The sequence below is a fragment of the Trachurus japonicus genome, chromosome 9 (assembly GCF_045865225.1).
Source record: "Trachurus japonicus isolate A0001 chromosome 9, Traja_1.0".
In the NCBI taxonomy this organism is placed as follows: domain Eukaryota; kingdom Metazoa; phylum Chordata; class Actinopteri; order Carangiformes; family Carangidae; genus Trachurus; species Trachurus japonicus.
The window spans coordinates 958427-979410 of NC_140915.1; the positions used below are offsets into that span (position 1 = coordinate 958427).

The window sequence follows — 20984 nt, forward strand, 5'->3', positions numbered from 1 at the left end:
GATTCAGCGAGAAAGTCTCAACACTGTAGCCGACAGCCGCACAGCGCTGCACGCTGTCCCCAGAGCAGCATTCAAGGAGAACGATTACTCAAACAAAACCAAGATCACACAGTTTATAAAAAACATTATGTTTTGATTTTAGTTTAAAACAGTTTTACATATCAGAGGAACCATATTCACTCACAGGGACCTCAGAGTGTCTATTATTGTAATCTGTAAAAAAACGCTTTTGACGAGTTAACTTGTCAATGGTCGTGAACGTTCGGCAGGCTGTGACGAGTTTACTCGTCAATGGTCGCGAAAGAGTTAACAGACACTATGCTTAGCTCAGTTGTGCAGCAAAACCTGAATTTTCCATAGGAAGCCAGGGATAGTAAGCCGCCTGAGGTGACGCCTCGGCGGGGTTGCACCAGGTGCAGCCCCAGTCTCTCCTGGTCCTTCACGGCGTAGAAGCCCAAGCTCATCTAGCACACTTCACCGGTGTTTGTTGTAACGGGAAGCTTTGCTACGGATGAGCAACTGTCTGTGTCGGTCGCACTGTGGCACATTCTACACTTTATAAAACATGTGCATTATGTTTGATTTAAAGGCAAGGCAAGGCAAGGCAAGGCGAGGCAATTTTATTTGTATAGCCCGTTTTTACAACCAGTTTGTCTCAAAGGGCTTCACATAGCATCATAGCAACATCCTCTGTCCTTAGACCCTCACATCGACTGAGGAAAAACTCCATGGAAAACCCTTTTAACAGGGAAAAATTGGAGAAACCTCAGGGTGAGCAACAGAGGAGGGATCCCTCACCCAGGATGGACAGACGTGCAATAGATGTTGTTACAGACAAGAAAACAGTTTACAGTTTGTCACAGAATGTGCGAAATATGGAAATGTTAGCAGGAGTTGATGAAGGCAGCCTCTGGTGGGGGGAGGGGGGGGCAGGGAGAGCCGGCCAGCTCGATGGGAGGACTGGGTGGAAGACTGGTCCATGGGAAGGAAGTGAAGGCCGGTCTCGCAGCAGGGGAAAGGGTGGGAGGGGGGGGTGGCCGACACTGTGTTGTGTGGACACGTGGGCTGCTCTCACGTCAAGAGTTGATGTAACTGTTTACTTTACTTTACTTTACTTTACTTTATTTCTCACGACCACGCAAACAATAAAACAGTACAAATAATCAGACATAGCAAGAGGCAGTGGAGGCTGTACATGCTTTGTACTACATCTCTGACCAGGACAGAGCAACAACTATCACTTAAACAGAGGAAGAACACGTTTCAGAAAGGCACCTAGCTAATAAATAACTTTTGTTTTATCAGACTGTAAAAACAAAATCAGTTTAAACATAGATGGGCGACGAACATAGTATTTAGGGAGGTATTTTTCTCTTAGATATACAATACATGTGTTCTTGCATTCAAACAAAACATGGAACTCATCACCAATCTGGCCATCTTTGCATAGATCACATAACCTCCGACTTCTATCCAGTCCTTTAGACCTTCCAATAACTTTCTGTATTCTTGTATTGTTTACTCTGAAGTGGCAGATGGCCTGTCTATAGGCTACTTTTGGTTTGAACACAATAAATACTTTTCTAACTTAAACTCTTGTTTAAACTCAATATAGATGTCACATGATGTCATACTGCCAAGTTCGCTTCTCCATGTCTGCTGGAACTGATCTTTCAGTCTCCACTCGACAGTTAGCTTCAGCCAGTCAGAATTAACACATCTTTGAGAGAGCCAAACATACGACAACCCACACTCATCCAATATCTGCTTAACCTGCAGGATCCATGGTGACACAAATACACCTGAGTTATACAGACTAAATAGACAGTTATACATTATTTTGCTCAGTTTACTTTCTTTACCTTCCAAACCAATAACCAATGATTCTTTTTTTAACTGAAACACAAAGTGGGTACCTCCCCAGCTCTCCATACACCATATTGTTACAAGTTGTTGTTTTGACTTTTAAAACAAATTTGAGAAATTTAAGGTGCAGTTTTTCTAATAAGTCGATTTTTCCATACCCCCAAACTTCGCATGCATACAACATGACTGGTGAAACCAATTTATCAAAAAGATCTAGTGTGACATCTATGGGCAAATTAAATTTTCTACATTTACAAACGAGGGCATACATGGCACAAGACGCTTTCGTGTACAGGTTATCGATAGCGGCTTTAAATAGGGAAACATATAATGGCATAAAAATACCTGCTGTACTTTTGATATACTCATTTAAAATTTGGTCAATCCCTGCTGCCTTTCCAGGTTTTAAACTTAAAATAACCTTTTTTATTTCTTGTTCTATGATCCTAGAATTTAAATCATTACTACCATGAGTGCATTCAGTGCACTGTTAGTCATAATATTACATAGCTCCTTAGTAATTTCATCCACTGTTAAGTCACCACAATCATATAACAGTTCATCCAGTTTAACAAGTTGAATATTTCTTATAAATTCATCAACTTTGTTTTTATCCCATTTACCAATTAACACTTGTTTTTCACTGTTTGCAATTATTAGGTTTAACTGATCTGTTGGGTTCTGTGCACATATATCGTTGTTGACAAAATTCACATCCAATGATGCTTCTACCATACAATGTTTATCTGAAAATAAAGGATCAAACTCATGCACACGGAAACATCTAACCTTACTCAAAATAAATGGTGAGCCTATCATATAATCAATGACACTTTCTTCCACTGTGGCTGCTTTCCCAATGTGTATATCATCACCACATCTACCGTTTAATATACGTACAAAACATAAAATGTCTGCACATCTCAAGCAGCACGCTACCATAGTTATCAACATCACTGTGTGCGTCAGTTGATTGATGTTAAACATTTCTAATGTCCCCACACAGAAATTCTTTTCATTGAAAACTCCATCCTGATTTTATGATTGTTCATCCCCATCAACTATAGCTAAATCATCTCTCTCTTGTGTATGGGCATTCATATCACCACAAATCAGAAAATGATTGCTTTCGACCCCAATATCAAAGATTATTTGTGCCAGTTCGTCAAACAAACCTACATTTGAATATCTGGTTTTATATGGGGGAATATATACAGGTACGATTACAAGATCTTTATCATATTTAAATAAATGTTTATTCAGTGTTATGCACACACATAGGTCACTGCTAATCATTTTTTGCCGATACTTGTCAGTTATTCTTTTACTCACAGCAATTATCACCCCACCAGAGCGCCAGTTTGTGAACTTATGTCTGTTATTAACAAACATTTGGAAACCCATTGCTTCAAACTTGTCCAGCAGCTCCGCTGTGTCAGTATCATCGGTTTTGGTTTCACTGAAACACAGTACATCATAGTTTTTACATCTTTCAACAAAGTCAGGTATTTGTAGCTTACTTCGTATCCCGCAGACATTCAGCATAAGAACACGCAACCCGGTGTGGTCCATCCTCCTCACACCAGGTCTAGGCGCCCTCTTCTCTGTCTGCACTCCATATCTGTCCTATACATCAATGCCAAAGTCCTTGTAGTCAACATCATCATATCCAATCATGAACAGGTCGCCAGGGGTGTTGACTGCTATGTATCGGCCATCAATCTTACAGATGATTCTGCCTTCCCTGATGAAAGTGTGTTGACATTTCTCCTTAGCATACCAGAAGAGCTTGTACCTCAGGCGTGTAAGATTGTCGCTGATGAAGATATCCTTGTGCTCTTCCTTTCCCCTCAGCTTTACTTTGTTCCTCATCAGCTCCGCTTTTTTCCTCCTGCTCACGAATCGTACAATTGTTGGTCTATTCTTGCCTTGTCTCCTCGCGCCCCCCACGCGGTGCGCCGTGGAGATATCATTCTCGGTGATGGTTACACCTGCCACCGCAGCGAGTTGGCACACTTTTTCCACCAGTTTACTGGATTGTTATTTTTGCGAGCCTCTCCTCGCCGCGACCCGACGCCCGGCGGTCCTGCCGGTGTGTTCCTGGCTTTAGTTTATCAGCTCCAGGTGTTTTACAGTTGTTGTTCTACCTGGAGCCGGTCGCTAGGTTACACAGTGCCCACAAAGACCCGTTATTCTACCGGACTGAATGAGAGATTAATGACGTTACGTTGCGTTAAAACCAATCATCATTATAAATGAGGGTGCTTAGTGTTTATATCACATGTCACTGTTTGTTCTCCCAAAATAAAGTTTGTGACTTGTCTGCGTGGAGCGGAGCTGCTGACAGATGCAGCTGACGTGACGTTTCCTCATCACTAAACCTGTGAGCCACCCTCCGGTCCTCCCTCCCTCACGTGGGACACGAGGACAGGACAACGTCTCCTGAACAGGCTACATGTCTATTCTTTGTGTTTTTCTCTCTTTATTTCTCACCACCTCGTTCCAGGTTTTGCTCGTAGCCACGTGAAATGGTGCACCCTGTTGGTCCTATTAGATTTAAGCGCAGCATTTGATCCTGTAGATCACAGCTTACTCCTCGGCAGGCTCAGGGACTGGGTGGGCGTGACGGGCTCCTAGCTTGGTTTGCATCATACCTCAGTGACAGATGTTTCTCGGTGGCCGTCGGCCCTTACAGGTCAGACTCCACCCCCTTGCATTGTGGGGTACCTCAAGGCTCTGTTCTGGCCCCTCTCCTGTTCGCCCTGTACTGCTCCCACTCAGTCACATCATCAGTAAGTTTCCTGGCATCTCCCATCACTGTTATGCAGATGACATTCAGCTCCATTTTTCATTTACACCTGATAAAATACAGGGCTGCAGCACCCTCCTGGATTGCCTGGCAGCTATTGAAGGCTGGATGGCAGCCAACCTCCTGCAGCTAAATACTGCAAAGACTGTGGTTCTAGTCATAGCCTCCAACTGTGTCACAGCCAGGGTACAAGACCATCCCGGACCACTCAAGAACCACATCCACACAAACATCAAGAACCTTGGAGTGCATTTTGACAAATCTATGCATCTAGAAAAACATGTGAAAACCCTCTCCCGAAACTGGTTCTTCCACCTGAGAAACATTGCCAAGCTCCGTTCCATAGTTTCCCACTCAGAACTAGAAATGTCAATACATGCTTTCATATCATCCAGACTGGACTACTGTAACTCACTCTTCACATGCCTTAATCAGTCATCCATCGACCGCCTTCAACTTGTCCAAAATGCAGCTGCCGGGAGCTGGGCGGGAGTAGTAGCGTTGACAGACAACCCCATTCAGCCAATCAGCAAGTTGGTGTAGTGACGGGGCTTTGCACCAGTCGGTCCCTGATTGGCCAACGTGCTGTGTCAATCACAGTGGTGGCGCTGATTGGCTCTTAGGCCTTCTGAGGGTTTCAGGCCAAACGCTTACAACGGGGATGAGGCCAGACTCTCTTCAGAAATGAAATGAATTGCATTTCCGGGAGCGGCTGGTTTACGAAGCTACTGCCAGACTACTGACAAGGTAAAAAAAAAAAAAAAACAGACTACTGACAAAGTCAAAAAAACCCTACCACATCACACCCATTCTTGCCACTCTGCACTGGTTACCGGTCCCGTGCAGAATTCATTTCAAGGTGCTGCTACTCACTTATAAAGCCCTCCACTGGAGAGAGGAGGGGGTGTGACTCACCATCAGTGGGAGACGTGTGCCTGGTACCACACATTTTTTCCGGTGGACACGGCCCCTACTGCTCTGAGCGCCCGTGACCAACGGCCGTGTCCACCAAACACACTTTTGGAGTGGTCGCTCTCTCTCTCTCTCTCCCTCGCTCTCCCTCAGAACGCTGCCGTTACCAGGTTATAAAACGAGCCGCTTGACAAGTGCGGCGCTGTTCCAAAAGTTGAACATATTTCAACTCTGAGCCTCTGAGCGCCACAACAAAAAAAGGAAACGCTGAGAGCTTTTTTTTTTCCCGGCGAGGGCGCTGAGTGGTGTGCACACCGAGCTCTATAGGATCTGAATGAAAAGTAGACGCCCAGAGCGCTAAAAGGGCGTCCGGTGGACACGGCCCCTTTATGTCAGAAGAGGTATTTTAAGTTCTAAATGTGTTTTATACTGATTGTGTGATTGACTGTCCTTTTTAAACAGAGCAAATAATTTTTATACCAAAGTTTTATTTTGGATGCTTGATTTAATTTACTTTGCACACAAAAACAGATTTCACAAAAACTACCAGGGTCAAAATTATGAGACTGTGTCTGAGGAGCAGACTGAACACTGAAATACCTTCTGTCTTTTGTTGGCCATCACTGCTGTGAGTCACACTGATGTTTGTCCTGTGTACAGATGGAGGACATTTCAGATTTATCCTACCAGTGTTAAATACTGTATATTCATTAACAAACCAGGGATGTGATGGCACTAAATAGAGTCACATCCCTTACCATGATAAATTGTGGTATCAGTCTTGGTGAAACAGTGTCACTGATCTGGTTCTGTCAGGCAACAAAGATGGCGACATCTGTGAAGGAGCAGCTGCTGCACATTTTGAAGAATTTGGGGAAAGAAGAGCTGAACAGCTTCCAGTGGTACCTGCAGAATGCTAAATTACTGGATGGTCCCCCTGCCATCCCAAAGTGTGAGCTGGAGGATGCAAGCAGAGAGAAAACAGTGGACTTGATGGTCAACATGTACACTACTGAGAAAGTTCTGCAGGTGGCGAGGTTAATTCTGAAGAAGATGGGAATTAATGAAGGTCAGTCATGGGAAGTACAGCCAGTGTTTTACCTTTGTTAAATATCTTGGCTTTGTAAATATTTCCACACAGAGGACAAAGTCAACTGGGTTGGTCCTGCTACTCCTCATGATTAATGATTCCCTTTCCTCCAACAGGACAAGATCCGTCAGCAGCAGCAGCAGCAGCAGAAGCAGCAGCAGCAGCAGGTGAAGTTCAACACCTTTTGTGAGGGGATGTCACATTTCACTGTTGTAGTCATCACCATGACTACATGAATTTAGATCCAAATATTTCTGTGTTTAGATTCATTTACTGTGACCTGTTGTTACGAGGACCTTTACCTTATTGTCCTATTATCTGTTGTTCATTCATTCAGAAGCTCTTCACAAATGCCAGCCTAAACTCAAAGACAACCTGAAGGAGAAGTTCCAGTGTGTGTTTGAGGGCATCGCTATAGCAGGACACCAAACCCTTCTGAACCAGATCTACACAGAGCTCTACATCACACAGGGAGGGACTGGAGAGGTCAATGATGAACATGAGGTCAGACAGATTGAAACAGCGTCCAGGAAACCAGACAGACCAGAAACAACCATCAGACAAGAAGACATCTTCAAAGCCCAACCTGGAAGAGACCGACCAATCAGAAGAGTGATGACAAAGGGAGTGGCTGGCATTGGGAAAACAGTCTTAACACAGAAGTTCACTCTGGACTGGGCTGAAGGCAAAACCAACCAGGACATAGACTTAACATTTCCCTTCACCTTCAGAGAGCTGAATGTGCTGAAAGAGGAAAAGTTCAGCTTGGTGGAACTTGTTCATCACTTCTTCTCTGAAACCAAAGAAGCAGGAATCTGCAGCTTTGATCAGTTCCAGGTCGTCTTCATCTTTGACGGTCTGGACGAGTGTCGACTTCCTCTGGACTTGAAAACTGAGATCCTGACTGATGTGACAAAGTCCACCTCAGTCAACGTGCTGCTGACCAACCTCATCATGGGAAACTGCTTCCCTCTGCTCGCCTCTGGATAACCACACGACCTGCAGCAGCCAATCAGATCCCTCCTCAGTGTGTTGACATGGTGACAGAGGTCAGAGGGTTCACTGACCCACAGAAGGAGGAGTACTTCAGGAAGAGGTTCAGAGATGAGGAGCAGGCCACAAAGATCATCTCCCACATCAAGACCTCACGAAGCCTCCACATCATGTGCCACATCCCAGTCTTCTGCTGGATCACTGCTACAGTTCTGGAGAAGCTGTTGAAGACCAGAGAGGGAGGAGAGCTGCCCAAGACCCTGACTGAGATGTACATCCACTTCCTGGTGGTTCATCTGAAACTGAAGAAGGTCAAGTATGATGAAGGAGCTGAGACAGATCCACACTGGAGTCCAGAGAGCAGGAAGATGATTGAGTCTCTGGGAAAACTGGCTTTTGAGCAGCTGCAGAAAGGAAACCTGATCTTCTATGAATCAGACCTGACAGAGTGTGGCATCGATATCACAGCAGCCTCAGTGTACTCAGGAGTGTTCACACAGATCTTTAGATTGGAGAGCGGCCTGTACCAGGCGGCCAAGGTGTTCTGCTTCGTCCATCTGAGTGTTCAGGAGTTTCTGGCTGCTCTTCATGTCCATCTGACCTTCATCAACTCTGGACGCAACTTGATGTCGGGAAAGAAATTAACCTTTAAATTTTTTAAACTGTTCAGAGACGAATCAACACCTTTCTACCAGAGTGCTGTGGACGAGGCCTTAAAGAGTCCAATTGGACACCTGGACTTGTTCCTCCGCTTCCTCCTGGGTCTTTCACTGGAGACCAATCAGACTCTCCTACGAGGTCTGATGACTCAGACAGGAAGTGACTCACAGACCAATCAGAAAACAGTCCAGTACATCAAGAAGAAGATCAGTAAGAATGTGTCTGCAGAGAAAAGCATCAACCTGTTCCACTGTCTGAATGAACTGAATGATCGTTCTCTAGTGGAGGAGATCCAACAGTCCCTGACATCAGGACGTCTCTCCACAGATAAACTGTCCCCTGGTCAATGGTCAGCTCTGGTCTTCATCTTACTGTCATCAGAAGAAGATCTGGACGTGTTTGACCTAAAGAAATACTCTGCTTCAGAGGAGGCTCTTCTGAGGCTGCTGCCAGTGGTCAAAGCCTCTAACAAAGCTCTGTAAGTGTAGAGATAGTTGGATTTATTCATCATTGTATAAAAACACTTCTGTCTTTTCAACAGGACAGAAAATAAATCCCTTTCTTCTTTAATTCCTCATGATCATCTCTTCAGACTGAGCGGCTGTAACCTCTCAGAGAGAAGCTGTGAAGCTCTGTCCTCAGTCCTCAGCTCCCAGTCCTCTAGTCTGAGACACCTGGACCTGAGTAACAACAACCTGAAGGACTCAGGAGTGAAGTTGCTCTCTGGTGGACTGGAGAGTCCACACTGTAGACTGGAGACTCTCAGGTGAGGATCCATCCAGCTGTTTATCTGATGCCACTTGAACACAGCAGCAGGTGTTGACAGAGGGTTCCTGTGTGTTGTTGTGTGTGCGTTCAGTCTGTCAGGATGTCTGGTCACAGAGGAAGGCTGTGCTTCTCTGGCCTCAGCTCTGAGCTCCAACCCCTCCCATCTGAGAGAGCTGGACCTGAGCTACAACCATCCAGGAGACTCAGGAGTGAAGCTGCTGTCTGCTGGACTAGAGGATCCAGACTGGAGACTGGAGACTCTCAGGTATGGAGAGGCTGCTGCAGCCACACACACTGTCTGATAGAGGAGGAGGAGCTGGAACATTTTCTATGGCCCCGTTCACACCTGGTATCAACATCTGTCTCAGGTGATTGATGCATTGATAACATCAGATCTGATCACTGAGACCATATCCAGAGGTGGTGTAGGCCACAGTGAAGCTCCGCCCACTCCACTGACGTCCTCTGTCACAGTCTGACTCGTCCCAACACAGTTTATACTGAAGCCAAAATCTCTGAGTGTTTCAAACATGAGCTGTGCAGCTTTCATCAGTCACAGTGATGAACTACTGGGATCAGGAGTTTCTCCTCATGATGACTTCAGTGTCTCATCATAACTCACTGTTTCATATTCAGTAGAAGAGATCTCAATGATGAAACCAGATGTTGGCAGCTGTGCTCTGAGTCTCTCAAGATGTTTTGATCAGACTTTATTTCAGAGTTGATGAAGAAACATTTCAGCTGCTGTTGCTTTAAAGTTATGGTTGGTAATCACGTTCAGAAACACTTTTTGTTATACTGGGTGAAATGGTCCTTCCATCCTGAGAGTAGTCAATACATTATCTATTCAGGAAAAGGAACAAAAACAATCGGACCTCTGTGGCAGCTGCAGGATAGACAAAACTCTGACCAATACATGCTTTTCGCTCCGAGAAGGAAAAACCGATCAGATGCCTTCATGTCTGGTTCTGCCTATGCCCAATCAAGCTGCCATCTCACTCTCTCGCGTGCGTGATCACAGTTTTCACCCAGGTCCACGTAAAGGTGAAGGCGTGGCTTCAGAGAGAAGTCTGAGGAAAGGGGCTGGGACTTTTGACTTTGTATTTTCAAAATGTGGCCAGATAGAACCGTTTTTCCAGAGTCTCCAACCCTCTCTGTCTGGTCAGATATTGATGATCAATAATCAGCTCAGTCTCTCTGAGATCCTGGTCTTGTCCTGATGAGATGTGTTGTTGTGTTGAGGAGACAGTCAATCACAGTGTGACATCCAGATGTCCTCACTGTCCAGAGGCCTGGAGCTGTCAATCAGAAGAGAGTGAGTGTAGTGAACAGTGTAATAATCAGTGTTTGTGGCTGAATGTGTGTGTGATCAAACAGCTGTTTTCAGACTGTGTGTGTGCTGACTCCAGATCAGATGAAGCCACAAAGTGGCTCCTTAATGAAAGTCTCCAGCAGCTGGAGCTTCACTTCCTGTCTGAGTCCATGTGCTCTGAGCTGAGCCTGCTTCTCTCTGCTCTACAGTTTCTCTGCTTCCTCTGGACTCTGACTTCAAGTCCAGTCAAAATGTGTGGACAGGTTTGATGGAGCTCAGGACTGGTCCTGAGGACGGCTGCTTTGTTCCACATGATGTGACTGATCTCAGTGAGTCAGTGTGTTGCAGCTGATCTGTGTGAAGAGCAGAGAAGAACAGAGTCATTGATCATGAGATCCTGATCCGTCCTGTCACTGTGATCAGATGGTTTCTATTAGAGCTCCTTCATCCACTCACTGCTGCTGTGGCCATAGGCCTCATTTACGCTGGGAACGCTGGGGACATGTCCCCACCACTTTTTGTCAAGAACAATTTTGTCCTCACCACAAGGAGGCAGGTAGCAAAGGGAGCGTGCTTCATGCTCTCTCTGCACCGGTAAAACATCAACTCCAGGCAAGGCAAGGCAAGGCAATTTTATTTGTATAGCCCGTTTTTACCAACAGTTTGTCTCAAAGGGCTTTACATGGCATCGTAACAACATCCTCTGTCCTTAGACCCTCACATCCACTGAGGAAAAACTCCATGGAAACCCTTTTAACAGGGAAAAATCGGAGAAACCTCAGGGTGAGCAACAGAGGAGGGATCCCTCACCCAGGACGGACAGACGTGCAATAGATGTTGTTACAGACAAGAAAACACCACTCGTCTGTACTCGGTTTTCCACACACACACACAGGTCTGTCTCTAGCTTTGTATGTATGGATGTGTGTGTGTGTCCCGTGTGCAGACGCAACTGACAAATATTTATAGACGGATAAGCAACAACTTCATTACCGGTAATCATCATTTTATTTTGAAAATTGACCGGATTCTCTCGCCTTTTCTGTGCCCGACTTCCTGTCTGTTACGATCCGTCTATCCAGCTTGACAACGGCGCTCGCGGCTCGCGTGAAAAATAGAACAGACGCCGAACTGAAGCGCGACAGCGGATTGTAGCCTACCGGATGAGACAGCATCCGATATATGCTTAATATGTTTGGGTGCAGGGGCGGATCTAGGTTCATGGGAGATCCGAGGCCCAGCCCAGAGGAAGGAAAGACAAAGACCTGCCTTTTTTTTTGTCTTTGACTGTGATAGGCCTACTGGAAATTTCAACATATCAACGTTAGGTAGACAAAAGCGTTGTCCTGAAGGGTCCACAAACAGGTGTTACATCATAAAAAGAATAAAATATAAAACATGATCATAAGCTACTCAAATAAAAATGAGTGCATGTAATCCTGATTGACATCAGCCTCCCTACCCACAGCATTACGCTTTAAAAAAAAAAGGAAAGAATCTTAATTTAAACTCAATTTGTCTGACTTACATTTACAACTCACAGAAAGTTAGGGATATTTGATAAGAATATCCCTATAAAAAGTTCATGCTACAGTGATATTCTATCATGAGGCCTTTTAAGTAGAAGGATGCAATGGTCATTTCTTTATCTCAAACAAAAGCTAACAACAGTGGTGGCTATAGCACAACAAAAATCTCAATGTCTCAATAACTTGGTCTCATGATGTCACCATGGTAACATGGTGGAGAGGAGAGGGAGAGAGAAGAAGATACAAATTGCCATTGAAGCAGAACATTACAACTGAACCACTAAATCAGATGGTGCTTGTGATTTTTGTACTGTAGTTAATCACCTTGTTAGAGAACAGCATGTTATTCAATAAGGACTGAAACATTGAACAATTGGACATGTGCATTCAAAAATTTAGAGAAGGTTAAATTAAGTTCACCTGTAAAGGTTATAGTGCATTTTAGGTGCATTCTGAAATTTAACCCAAAAGCCAAACATCCCTAACTTTTTGTGAGTAGTTTTTCTCATATAATGCATAGATCTATGTGATATGCAGCAGCCTGGCTCCATGCAGCAGCCTGGCTCCATGCAGCAGCCTGGCTCCATGCAGCAGCCTGGCTCCATACAGCAGCCTGGCTTCATACAGCAGCCTGGCTCCATGCAGCAGCCTGGCTCCATACAGCAGCCTGGCACCATGCAGCAGCCTGGCTTCATACAGCAGCCTGGCTCCATACAGCAGCCTGGCTCCGTGCAGCAGCCTGGCTCCGTGCAGCAGCCTGGCTCCATGCAGCAGCTCCATACAGCAGCCTGGCTCCATGCAGCAGCTCCATACAGCAGCCTGGCTCCGTGCAGCAGCCTGGCTCCATACAGCAGCCTGGCTCCATGCAGCAGCTCCATACAGCAGCCTGGCTCCGTGCAGCAGCCTGGCTCCATGCAGCAGCTCCATACAGCAGCCTGGCTCCATGCAGCAGCTCCATACAGCAGCCTGGCTCCATACAGCAGCCTGGCTCCATGCAGCAGCCTGGCTCCATGCAGCGGCCTGGCTCCGTGCAGCGGCCTGGCTCCGTGCAGCGGCCTGGCGCCGTGCAGCAGCCCGGCTCCGTGCAGCAGCCCGGCTCCGTGCAGCAGCCCGGCTCCGTGCAGCAGCCCGGCTCCGTGCAGCAGCCCGGCTCCGTGCAGCAGCCCGGCTCCGTGCAGCAGCCCGGCTCCGTGCAGCAGCCCGGCTCCGTGCAGCAGCCTGACTCCGTGCAGCAGCCTGGCTCCATGCAGCAGCCTGACTCCGTGCAGCAGCCTGGCTCCATGCAGCAGCCTGGCGCCTGTCATAGTGGAGTCAGGCTGCATCTGACAGCTCAGTGTGACGTAGGCTATGACCAACGGCCTTTATGGGAGGCAGGCTTTTATCTGAGGGAAGCCTTTATTTCTAAATCCCTCCTTTTATTTTTACACACAGCGACCAAGCTCATCGTTCATTAGCTCATCTTCATCTTCTTCACGTGCTTTTCTCCTCGCTGCGCTGTCAGACCTGAGTCTCTGTCTCCGTTACGCTGTATCGCTTCAATCCCATTCAAGTCGCATTTTTACAGCGTGTGGCGCGCTGCGGTCCGTCTTCGGTCCATGAATCTATAATATATCCATGCTCCGGACACAGAGCAGAGACCCAGGCCCGACAGTGGAAAGCTGTCCCTCTCTGAAGCAGAGGACGAGGCAGCTTCACTCCCGTCAGTCTTCACAGACGTCCACACATGAGTTTTTGTTTGTTTGTTTGTTTGTTTTTCTTGTATTTAGGGCCGGCCTTTTTTTTGTTTGTGTAATGATTGAATACCGGCCATTATTTGATGTAATGATGCGGTATGCTGTTATAAAGTAACTTCAGATCACATAATCACTGATAAGTGTGCCTCCCCCCCCCCCCCCTCAATAAACAGTTTCGACGTCCATGAGGCTGCACTTCAGACTGGTGCGGTCAGCGGAGGGAGACTGACATGAACTGCGTTGAGATTTTTTTTGCCCCTACTGTAAAACATCCGGGGCTTGAGCCCAAGTAGCCATCCCATAACCCCGCCCCTGTTCGGGTGCAAAGTCACTGTTAACGAGATCAACATCTAATCTGTCCCTTCAAAATAAAGTTAGTAACGTGTCTGTTTGGAGCAGCTGCTGACAGTGACAGTTTCCTCATCACTAAACCTGAGCCACCATCAGATCCTCACTCACGTCGTGACGACGGGACAAAGTCTTTTGGACATATATTGTATATTCTGTGTTTTTTCCTCTCTATAACCGTCCGGCGGAGAATTAAAAAAAACAAAACAAAATGGCCGTGAGTCCAGCCCCATCGGGTCCACGGTCCAGGCTTCCAAGGGGGGGGGGGGTTGCATATGGTCATTGTCCCCACCACTTTTCAAAGTAAAGTGACGCCCTTGGCTGTGGCTCCTGTGGAAACCTGCTCACAGCCTCATTCTTCAGCTTCCTGGGGAGTTTTCTTCAGACAAACACAAGTTGTGTTCACACTCAGTGTTTCTCACTAAACTCTCTGTTTCACTGAGCTCTAACAAACGTGTCTTCACCTGTGCCTTTCCTGGTGCATTGTGGGATATCTGGGCTGGTCAGCTCCACCTGTTGTGTCTTCATCTTCTTTGCTGTGACGTGTGTTTGTGCAGCTTGAGAGTCAGAGAGTGAAAGTGTGTGTCTCACACTGCAGTGACATGACATGGAGAAAAGACATGATGAAGTGTTTCCTCCTGGTCTCCTCCTGCTCTGTATCATCACTAGATAAAGACTCCAGCTCCTTCTTCTCTGTGCTCAGTGTTCATCCAGACATACCAGCCTCCATGTGAACACAGTGATAAAACAGTGTGTGTGTGAGAGCCATGTAATGTCCATGTGTGCATGCTGACAGAGAAGGTGCTGCTCTGACCCCCCTCCTCCTTTCAGGGTGCAGCCTGCTGGAGTCCCATATTTGACACCAGGTCTGAGGAAGTGTAAGTGTGTTTTTACTTTGAGCAGCACATTCAACCATCTTCACACTGTCACATCACTGACCTCACGAGTCTTCATCAAACTGTCAATAACTGATCAATGATCAATAACTGCAGCTGTGTCTTGTTCTCTCCATCAGATTCCTGTCCACTCACAATCGACACAAACACAGTGAACACATGGATCAAACTGTCTGACAACAACAGGAAGGCGACATATGTGAGGGAGCATCAGTCATATCCTGATCATCCAGACAGATTTGACTCGTTGTGGCAGCTGCTGTGTTCAACTGGTCTGACTGGTCGCTGCTACTGGGAGGTCGAGTGCAGAGGAGACATTCGAATATCAGTGAGTTACAGAGGAATCAGAAGGAAAGGAGACAGTAGAGACTGTTGGTTTGGAAGGAACGATCAGTCCTGGAGTCTGTACTGCTCTGATGATGGTGGTTACAGAGTCTGGCACAATAACAAACGGACTGACATCCCCTCCTCCTCCTCCTCCTCCTCCTCCTCCTCCTCCTCCTCCTCCTCCTCTGTCTCTAACAGAGTAGCAGTGTATGTGGACTGTCCTGCTGGCTCTCTGTCCTTCTACAGAGTCTCCTCTGACTCACTGATCCACCTCTACACCTTCAACACCACCTTCACTCAACCTCTCTATCCTGGGTTCTGGATCGGTTCTGGTGCCTCAGTGTCTCTGTGTTGAGTGCATCAGAGTCTCCTCCTGTCACAGAAACCTTCTCACTGTTGAACAGACAGTTCAGTCTCTACATGTCTGTCTCTGTCTCTGTCTCTCACTCACGTTTTCACATTCATGGATTAAACCAGTTGATGTTTTAAACTCTTCTCAGTGATTCTTGTAAACTTCTTCCTCTTCCTTTAAAGATGGAAGCGTCGATTATTACAGGACAAAAACCACGGTGACTTTTACTCAGCTGCTGATGAAGGACGAGGCCTAATATCACCAAGCTAAAAGTCTCTGAGCCGCCAGCGTCACTGAGGAGAAAAACACATTTTAAACACATTCACTGTTCATGTTCAACTTTACAGGCTGTTTGTGAGCTGCTCACAGCTAAACACACACAACAAGAAACACAACTGGAAACAAACATCATGTTGTAGAGACACTGAATAGAATGAATTACATGTGATTTATTTTTCTTTGTGGTTTCACTGAATCAAATAAAACAATGTGAATCAGTTTTATATGTGATGGACATTTCCTGCTGATGTAGAGCAGCACAAAAACCATCAGCTACTAATCCTACCAGACAATGATTTTTTCTGTTACCATGACGCTGAGTTCATGAAGTTTGTAGATTTAAATTTATCTTGACTTTGAGACTGATTGTTTTTTATTATATATTTCTATAATTATTACCTAACTGCTGTTTCTTGGAAACTGGAGCCAATTAACACTCATGACTTCATTTTCGTTTATTAGTGATCATTGATTGGTTCATGGATTGTTTGGGATTTGATTGGCCGTGCACATTCCTGTTCGACGACACATGGTTGTATGGTTTCAAGCTGACACAATAAAATATAAAATAAACATGAACTCATGTTGAAGACCATGTTTTTTATTTGGCAAGTCTGACTGTAGCAGGTGACAGCAGGTACGAGTCGTTTTGGCTGCTGGGCCGAGTGATTTCAAAAGCACAAGTAGTTCCAAGTATTTGCTTCATGTGTCGTAATGTTACATCATTGTACATGATTATTTCAGAGCGTGGTGAATGTGCAGGTCACAACTCGTCTGTTATGTTTAAGAAGGCGCTGACAACGACTGTGTGCTAACTCCGTGCTTTTATTATAGCTTGTTTTCAGGTGACTTCTAGAACACACGTCACACGTTACGTTTATGGCTGACGTCATGCCGTCATGACTCTAACCCGGCGTACAGCCGTACACTACATTTACCCCCCCCCTTTTTAATAACTCGAACCAGTACAGCAGAACATTCTTTTAACAAATCAACCTGGCTGACAAAACCGGGTAGACTACCGGTTTGCCTGCATAGCCCTGTGGGTTATTCTGCCACATGACAGGCTATGCACTAGCTAAACTTCAAAAGTCTGTAATGAAGTCTTTGAGGTAGGATGGCCTCTGATGGGCCCGAGCTGGGCGCAGCCCGAGCTGCAGTGGTTCAGCCGGTGCATCTGGCTCAGGCGGGTGTGCAGCCGGGGCCTCCGGCCATGCCTCAGGCTGTACCTCTGGAACGTCCCAGTCAGCATCCGCATGGCGCTGCTCGATTGCAGCGGCCTGCTCAGAGTCCGATGGCGGCACCACCTTTCTAAGGCGGTTAGCGTGCCAACGCGACCCGTCAGCCAGGCGGAAGGTAGCCGGCCCCAGCTGTGCTGTGATCTGCTGTGGTGCGGACCAGAATGAGAGCAGTTTGTGGGACCGACTGGGACGACGAATCCGCACCCAGTCCGACACTGTGAGTGCAGGGAATCTCGCTCGATGTCCTCTGTCAAACCGCTGCTTCATACGCCGTTGCTGCTCTGCCACCCTGTTCCTCAAGGACGGTGCCGCTGCTGAAGGGTTCCCTGTTGTAGGGCGCAGACGATCCAGGGGAAGCTGCAGTTCACGTCCCAACATCAAGAGGGCTGGAGAACTGCCCGTCGTTGTGTGTGGTGTTGCTCTGTAGTGGAGCAGAGTACTCTGCAGTGCCGATGGAAACGGGAGGCTGTCTGCCAGATGTGCTCTGAGCCCGTTCTTGAGTGTCTGGTTGAACCTCTCCACGCCGCCGTTAGCCTGCGGGTGGTAGAAGGCTGTTCTAATGTGCTTGATTCCTCTCCCCTCCGTGAAGGAAGCGAAGTCGGCCGAGATGAACTGGGGCCCGTTATCGGTGGTGATGGTGTCTGGAACGCCCCAGCGTGCAAACAGGGAGGAGAGGAAATCAGTAACCACCTTGGTGGTGACGGAACCGGCGGGAAGGACCTCAGGCCATTTGGAGTGGAGATCGTAGGCGACCAGCAGAAAGCGTTGGTGCTGGGGGACGCCGTGGAGCTCGCCGCAGATATCCAGCTGAATGTGGGTCCACGGTGTTTGTGGCCACGGCAGGGGCTGTAAAGGCGGAGGCGGGGGCAGACCAGTCTTACCGCTGGTGAGGCAGGCTGTACAGTCCTTCACCATCACCTCCACGTCTCTGTCGATGCCCGGCCACCAGACGGAGCCCCTGCAGCGCTGCTTAACCTTCACAACGCCCAGGTGACCTTCATGCATCATGGTCAGGACGCGCGCACGCAAGTTACTGGGAACCACTGTACACAATCCCCGTGCGACGCAGACATCATTCCAGCAAGAGAGCTCGCCCTTGACGCGGTGGAAGGGCGCCAGTTCATCCGAGACTCTAGCGGGCCAGCCCTCTTGGATAAACGTGCGGAGCTGGGCGAACACAGGGTCCTGTTCGGAGGCAGCCTGGAGCTCCTGCAAAGAAACGGCTGCTTGGAGGGGCGAGTGCAGCATGAGGATCAGTTCTGGCTCTGAGGGGTCCTGGACGGTGTCGGGCACAGAACCGGGCGTGGCTCTGGAGAGCAGATCTGCCACGACATTCTCTCTGCCAGGGGTAAACTGTGTGGTGAAGTCGTACGCCTGCAACCTCTCAGACCACCGATAAAGGCGCAGCGGCTTGTGGCCAGATCCAGTTGTGGCCAGTAGGGCGGTGAGGGCCTGGTGGTCCGTCCGCAGGGTGAAGTGCCGCCCGTACAGGTACATGTGCCAACGTTCACAGGCCCAGACGCAGGCCAGCGCTTCCCTTTCCCCCACCGAGTACTTGCGCTCAGTCGGAGTAAGAGATCTCGAAGCAAACGCCACTGGCCGCTCGACCCCTTGCTGGAGTTGGGACAGGACGGCGCCGACTGCTGTGTTGGAGGCGTCACAGGTCACGAGCGTAGGACTCAGCAGGTCAAAGTGGGCAAGCACCGGCGGAGAGGTGAGCTGGGACTTGAGGCGGCGAACAGCGGCACTGCATGCGGGGGTCCAAGCCCAGGGTGCGTCCTGCTTGAGAAGGGCGCGCAGTGGTGTAGTAGTCTCAGAGTAGTGGGGAAGAAAGCGCAGGTAATAGGCCGTCATCCCCAGGAATGAGGATAGCTGGGCGGGGCAGGAGGGCTCAGGTAGGCGCAGGACAGCATCAACATTTGAGTGGAGCGGGCTCAGACCGTCGCTCGTCAGGCGAAACCCCACAAATTCAATGGCAGACGCTGCGAAGATGCACTTCTCCCCATTCAACGTGAGGTTGTGGCTGCTGAGGGCGTCGAGCACCCTGGAAAGGCGCTCGTCGTGTGAGGCTGACGTCACCCCGTGAACCACAATGTCGTCGAGGTATACAACCACACCTGGGATGGTTGCAAAGATGGTGGCCATGATTTTCTGGAAGCAGCTTGGGGCGGAGCTCAGGCCAAAGGGCATGCGGGTGTACCGAAAAACCCCCATGTGGGTCACAAAAGCAGTGAGGTTGCGACTGCCAGGATGTAAAGGGACCTGTAGATAGCCTTGGCGGAGGTCGAGCTTGGAGAAGACTGTTGAGCCATAAAACTTAGCGGACAGCTCCTCCACCGTAGGCAGTGGGTATTTATCTGGGATCACTGCCCTATTTACCTGCCTGAGATCCACGCAGGGGCGCAGGCCACCAGACTTCTTCTTCGCCACCACCAGGTTAGAGATCCAGGGCGAGGCATCAACTCGCTCAATGATGCCGGCGTCCAGCAGTTTCTGCAACTCGGCCGTGACGTCATCTCGTAGGGCGAGGGGCAGCCGGCGTAAAGGTTGGATGACTGGGGGCACAGCCAGGTCAATGAGTGGCTGGTGGTTGAAGGCGGTAAGGCAGCCCAGCCCGGCGAAAAGTGACGGCCAGCGGTGTTGCCAGGGTGTGGACACTGTCAGTATGGTGGCACCCACGTTGTCTGTGATAGAAAAGCCCAGGGCGCAGAACAAATCGAACCCCAGGAGGTTGGCGCCATGGCGGGACACCTGAAAGGTGAATGCTGGGAGGGCCCTGGAGCCGTAGCGGACAGAGAAAGTGGCAGTGCCCACCATGCCGATTTTAGTGTGTCCATAGCCATACAGCTCCTCTGCGTCCGCCCTGATCGCCTGTTGGGGAAAGAGCCGCCGGACTGTGGACTCGTTGAGCAGAGATCTGGAGGCAGCAGTGTCCAGCAGCAGTGGTAGGCATACTCCATCTAGCTCCACCGTGCACCAGGTGAATGGCTTGGCATTGGAGCCCACAGAGTGGATGGTGGTCGGGCTTGGCGGGCGGGGTGAGCGGGGTTGGGGGTTTGTGGAGGCAGGTGCGGAGCGGCACACTTTGGCGAAGTGGTTTAGCTTACCGCAGCGCTGGCACCTCTGCCCCATGGCTGGACACACTGATGCGCGGGAGAGGTGGGAGGAAGAGCCACAATTTCCACATGGCCGGCGTCCTGTAGCCCCCTGGCGTCCCGCGACGTTTACCTCGAGGTCGAAAGAGGGTTGAGCAGACGGGGCCACTGTCTGTGCCAAGGCGGCGGTGAGCGGGGGCGTCGGGCTTGACGCCGCTAGCCGCGATGCTAACTGAGCAGCCGACTCAAGCTGGAAGGCTATTTCCACCGCCTTTGATAGCGACAGGTCGTCCGGTGCCGTGAACAGTTTCTCACGTAGCTTAGGGTTAACTGTGTGCTCTGCTAGCTGATCTCGAATCATCTCCTCTTCTAACAAGCCGAACTGACAGAGGCTGGCCAAACACCGGAGGTCGGTGACGTACTGATGAACCGACTCACCCGGCCGCTGTCGGCGTTGATGGGAGATAATCCGCCGGACCACGACGCTCTGTGGCGCGGCGAAATGTCTCTCCAGCACGGTGACACAGTCCGTGTATTCCGGCGCGGGTCCGAGAGTCCGGAAGATGCGCTGTCCCTCGTTGCCCAGGCTGTGGATTAGCATGGCTCTTAGCCTAGCTTCAGGAGCGTCGGTGAGACCCATGGCCGCTACAAACGTCTCAAACGACTCATACCAGCGGGACCACGGGATCGGTGGCTCACCGGGCAGAGCGAGGAACTGAGGCAAAGGTGAAAGTGGAAGCTCCATCCTTGTCGCCAATGTTATGTTTAAGAAGG

At 48.7% G+C, this 20984-nt stretch overlaps 1 protein-coding gene across 1 annotated transcript; it reads left to right on the forward strand.

The window, feature by feature from the left end:
- The first annotated feature begins 6412 nt into the window (after positions 1 to 6412).
- LOC146980449 (uncharacterized) lies at positions 6413 to 15598 on the forward strand. The gene is made up of 7 exons (XM_085787959.1): positions 6413 to 6656; positions 7015 to 7069; positions 8341 to 8808; positions 8923 to 9096; positions 9190 to 9363; positions 14852 to 14898; positions 15036 to 15598. The coding sequence occupies exons 1-7, from the start codon at positions 6413 to 6415 to the stop codon at positions 15596 to 15598; spliced, it is 1725 nt and encodes a 574-aa protein (XP_085644085.1).
- Positions 15599 to 20984: the final 5386 nt, after the last annotated feature.

Excerpts from the sequence above, each read along its gene's own strand:
- LOC146980449 (XM_085787959.1), top strand. The coding sequence starts at position 6,413 with ATGGCGACATCTGTGAAGGAGCAGCTGCTGCACATTTTGAAGAATTTG. Across the intron at positions 8,809-8,922 it reads AAAGCCTCTAACAAAGCTCT|ACTGAGCGGCTGTAACCTCT; the intron begins GTAAGTGTAGAG and ends TCATCTCTTCAG. Across the intron at positions 9,097-9,189 it reads TGTAGACTGGAGACTCTCAG|TCTGTCAGGATGTCTGGTCA; the intron begins GTGAGGATCCAT and ends GTGTGCGTTCAG.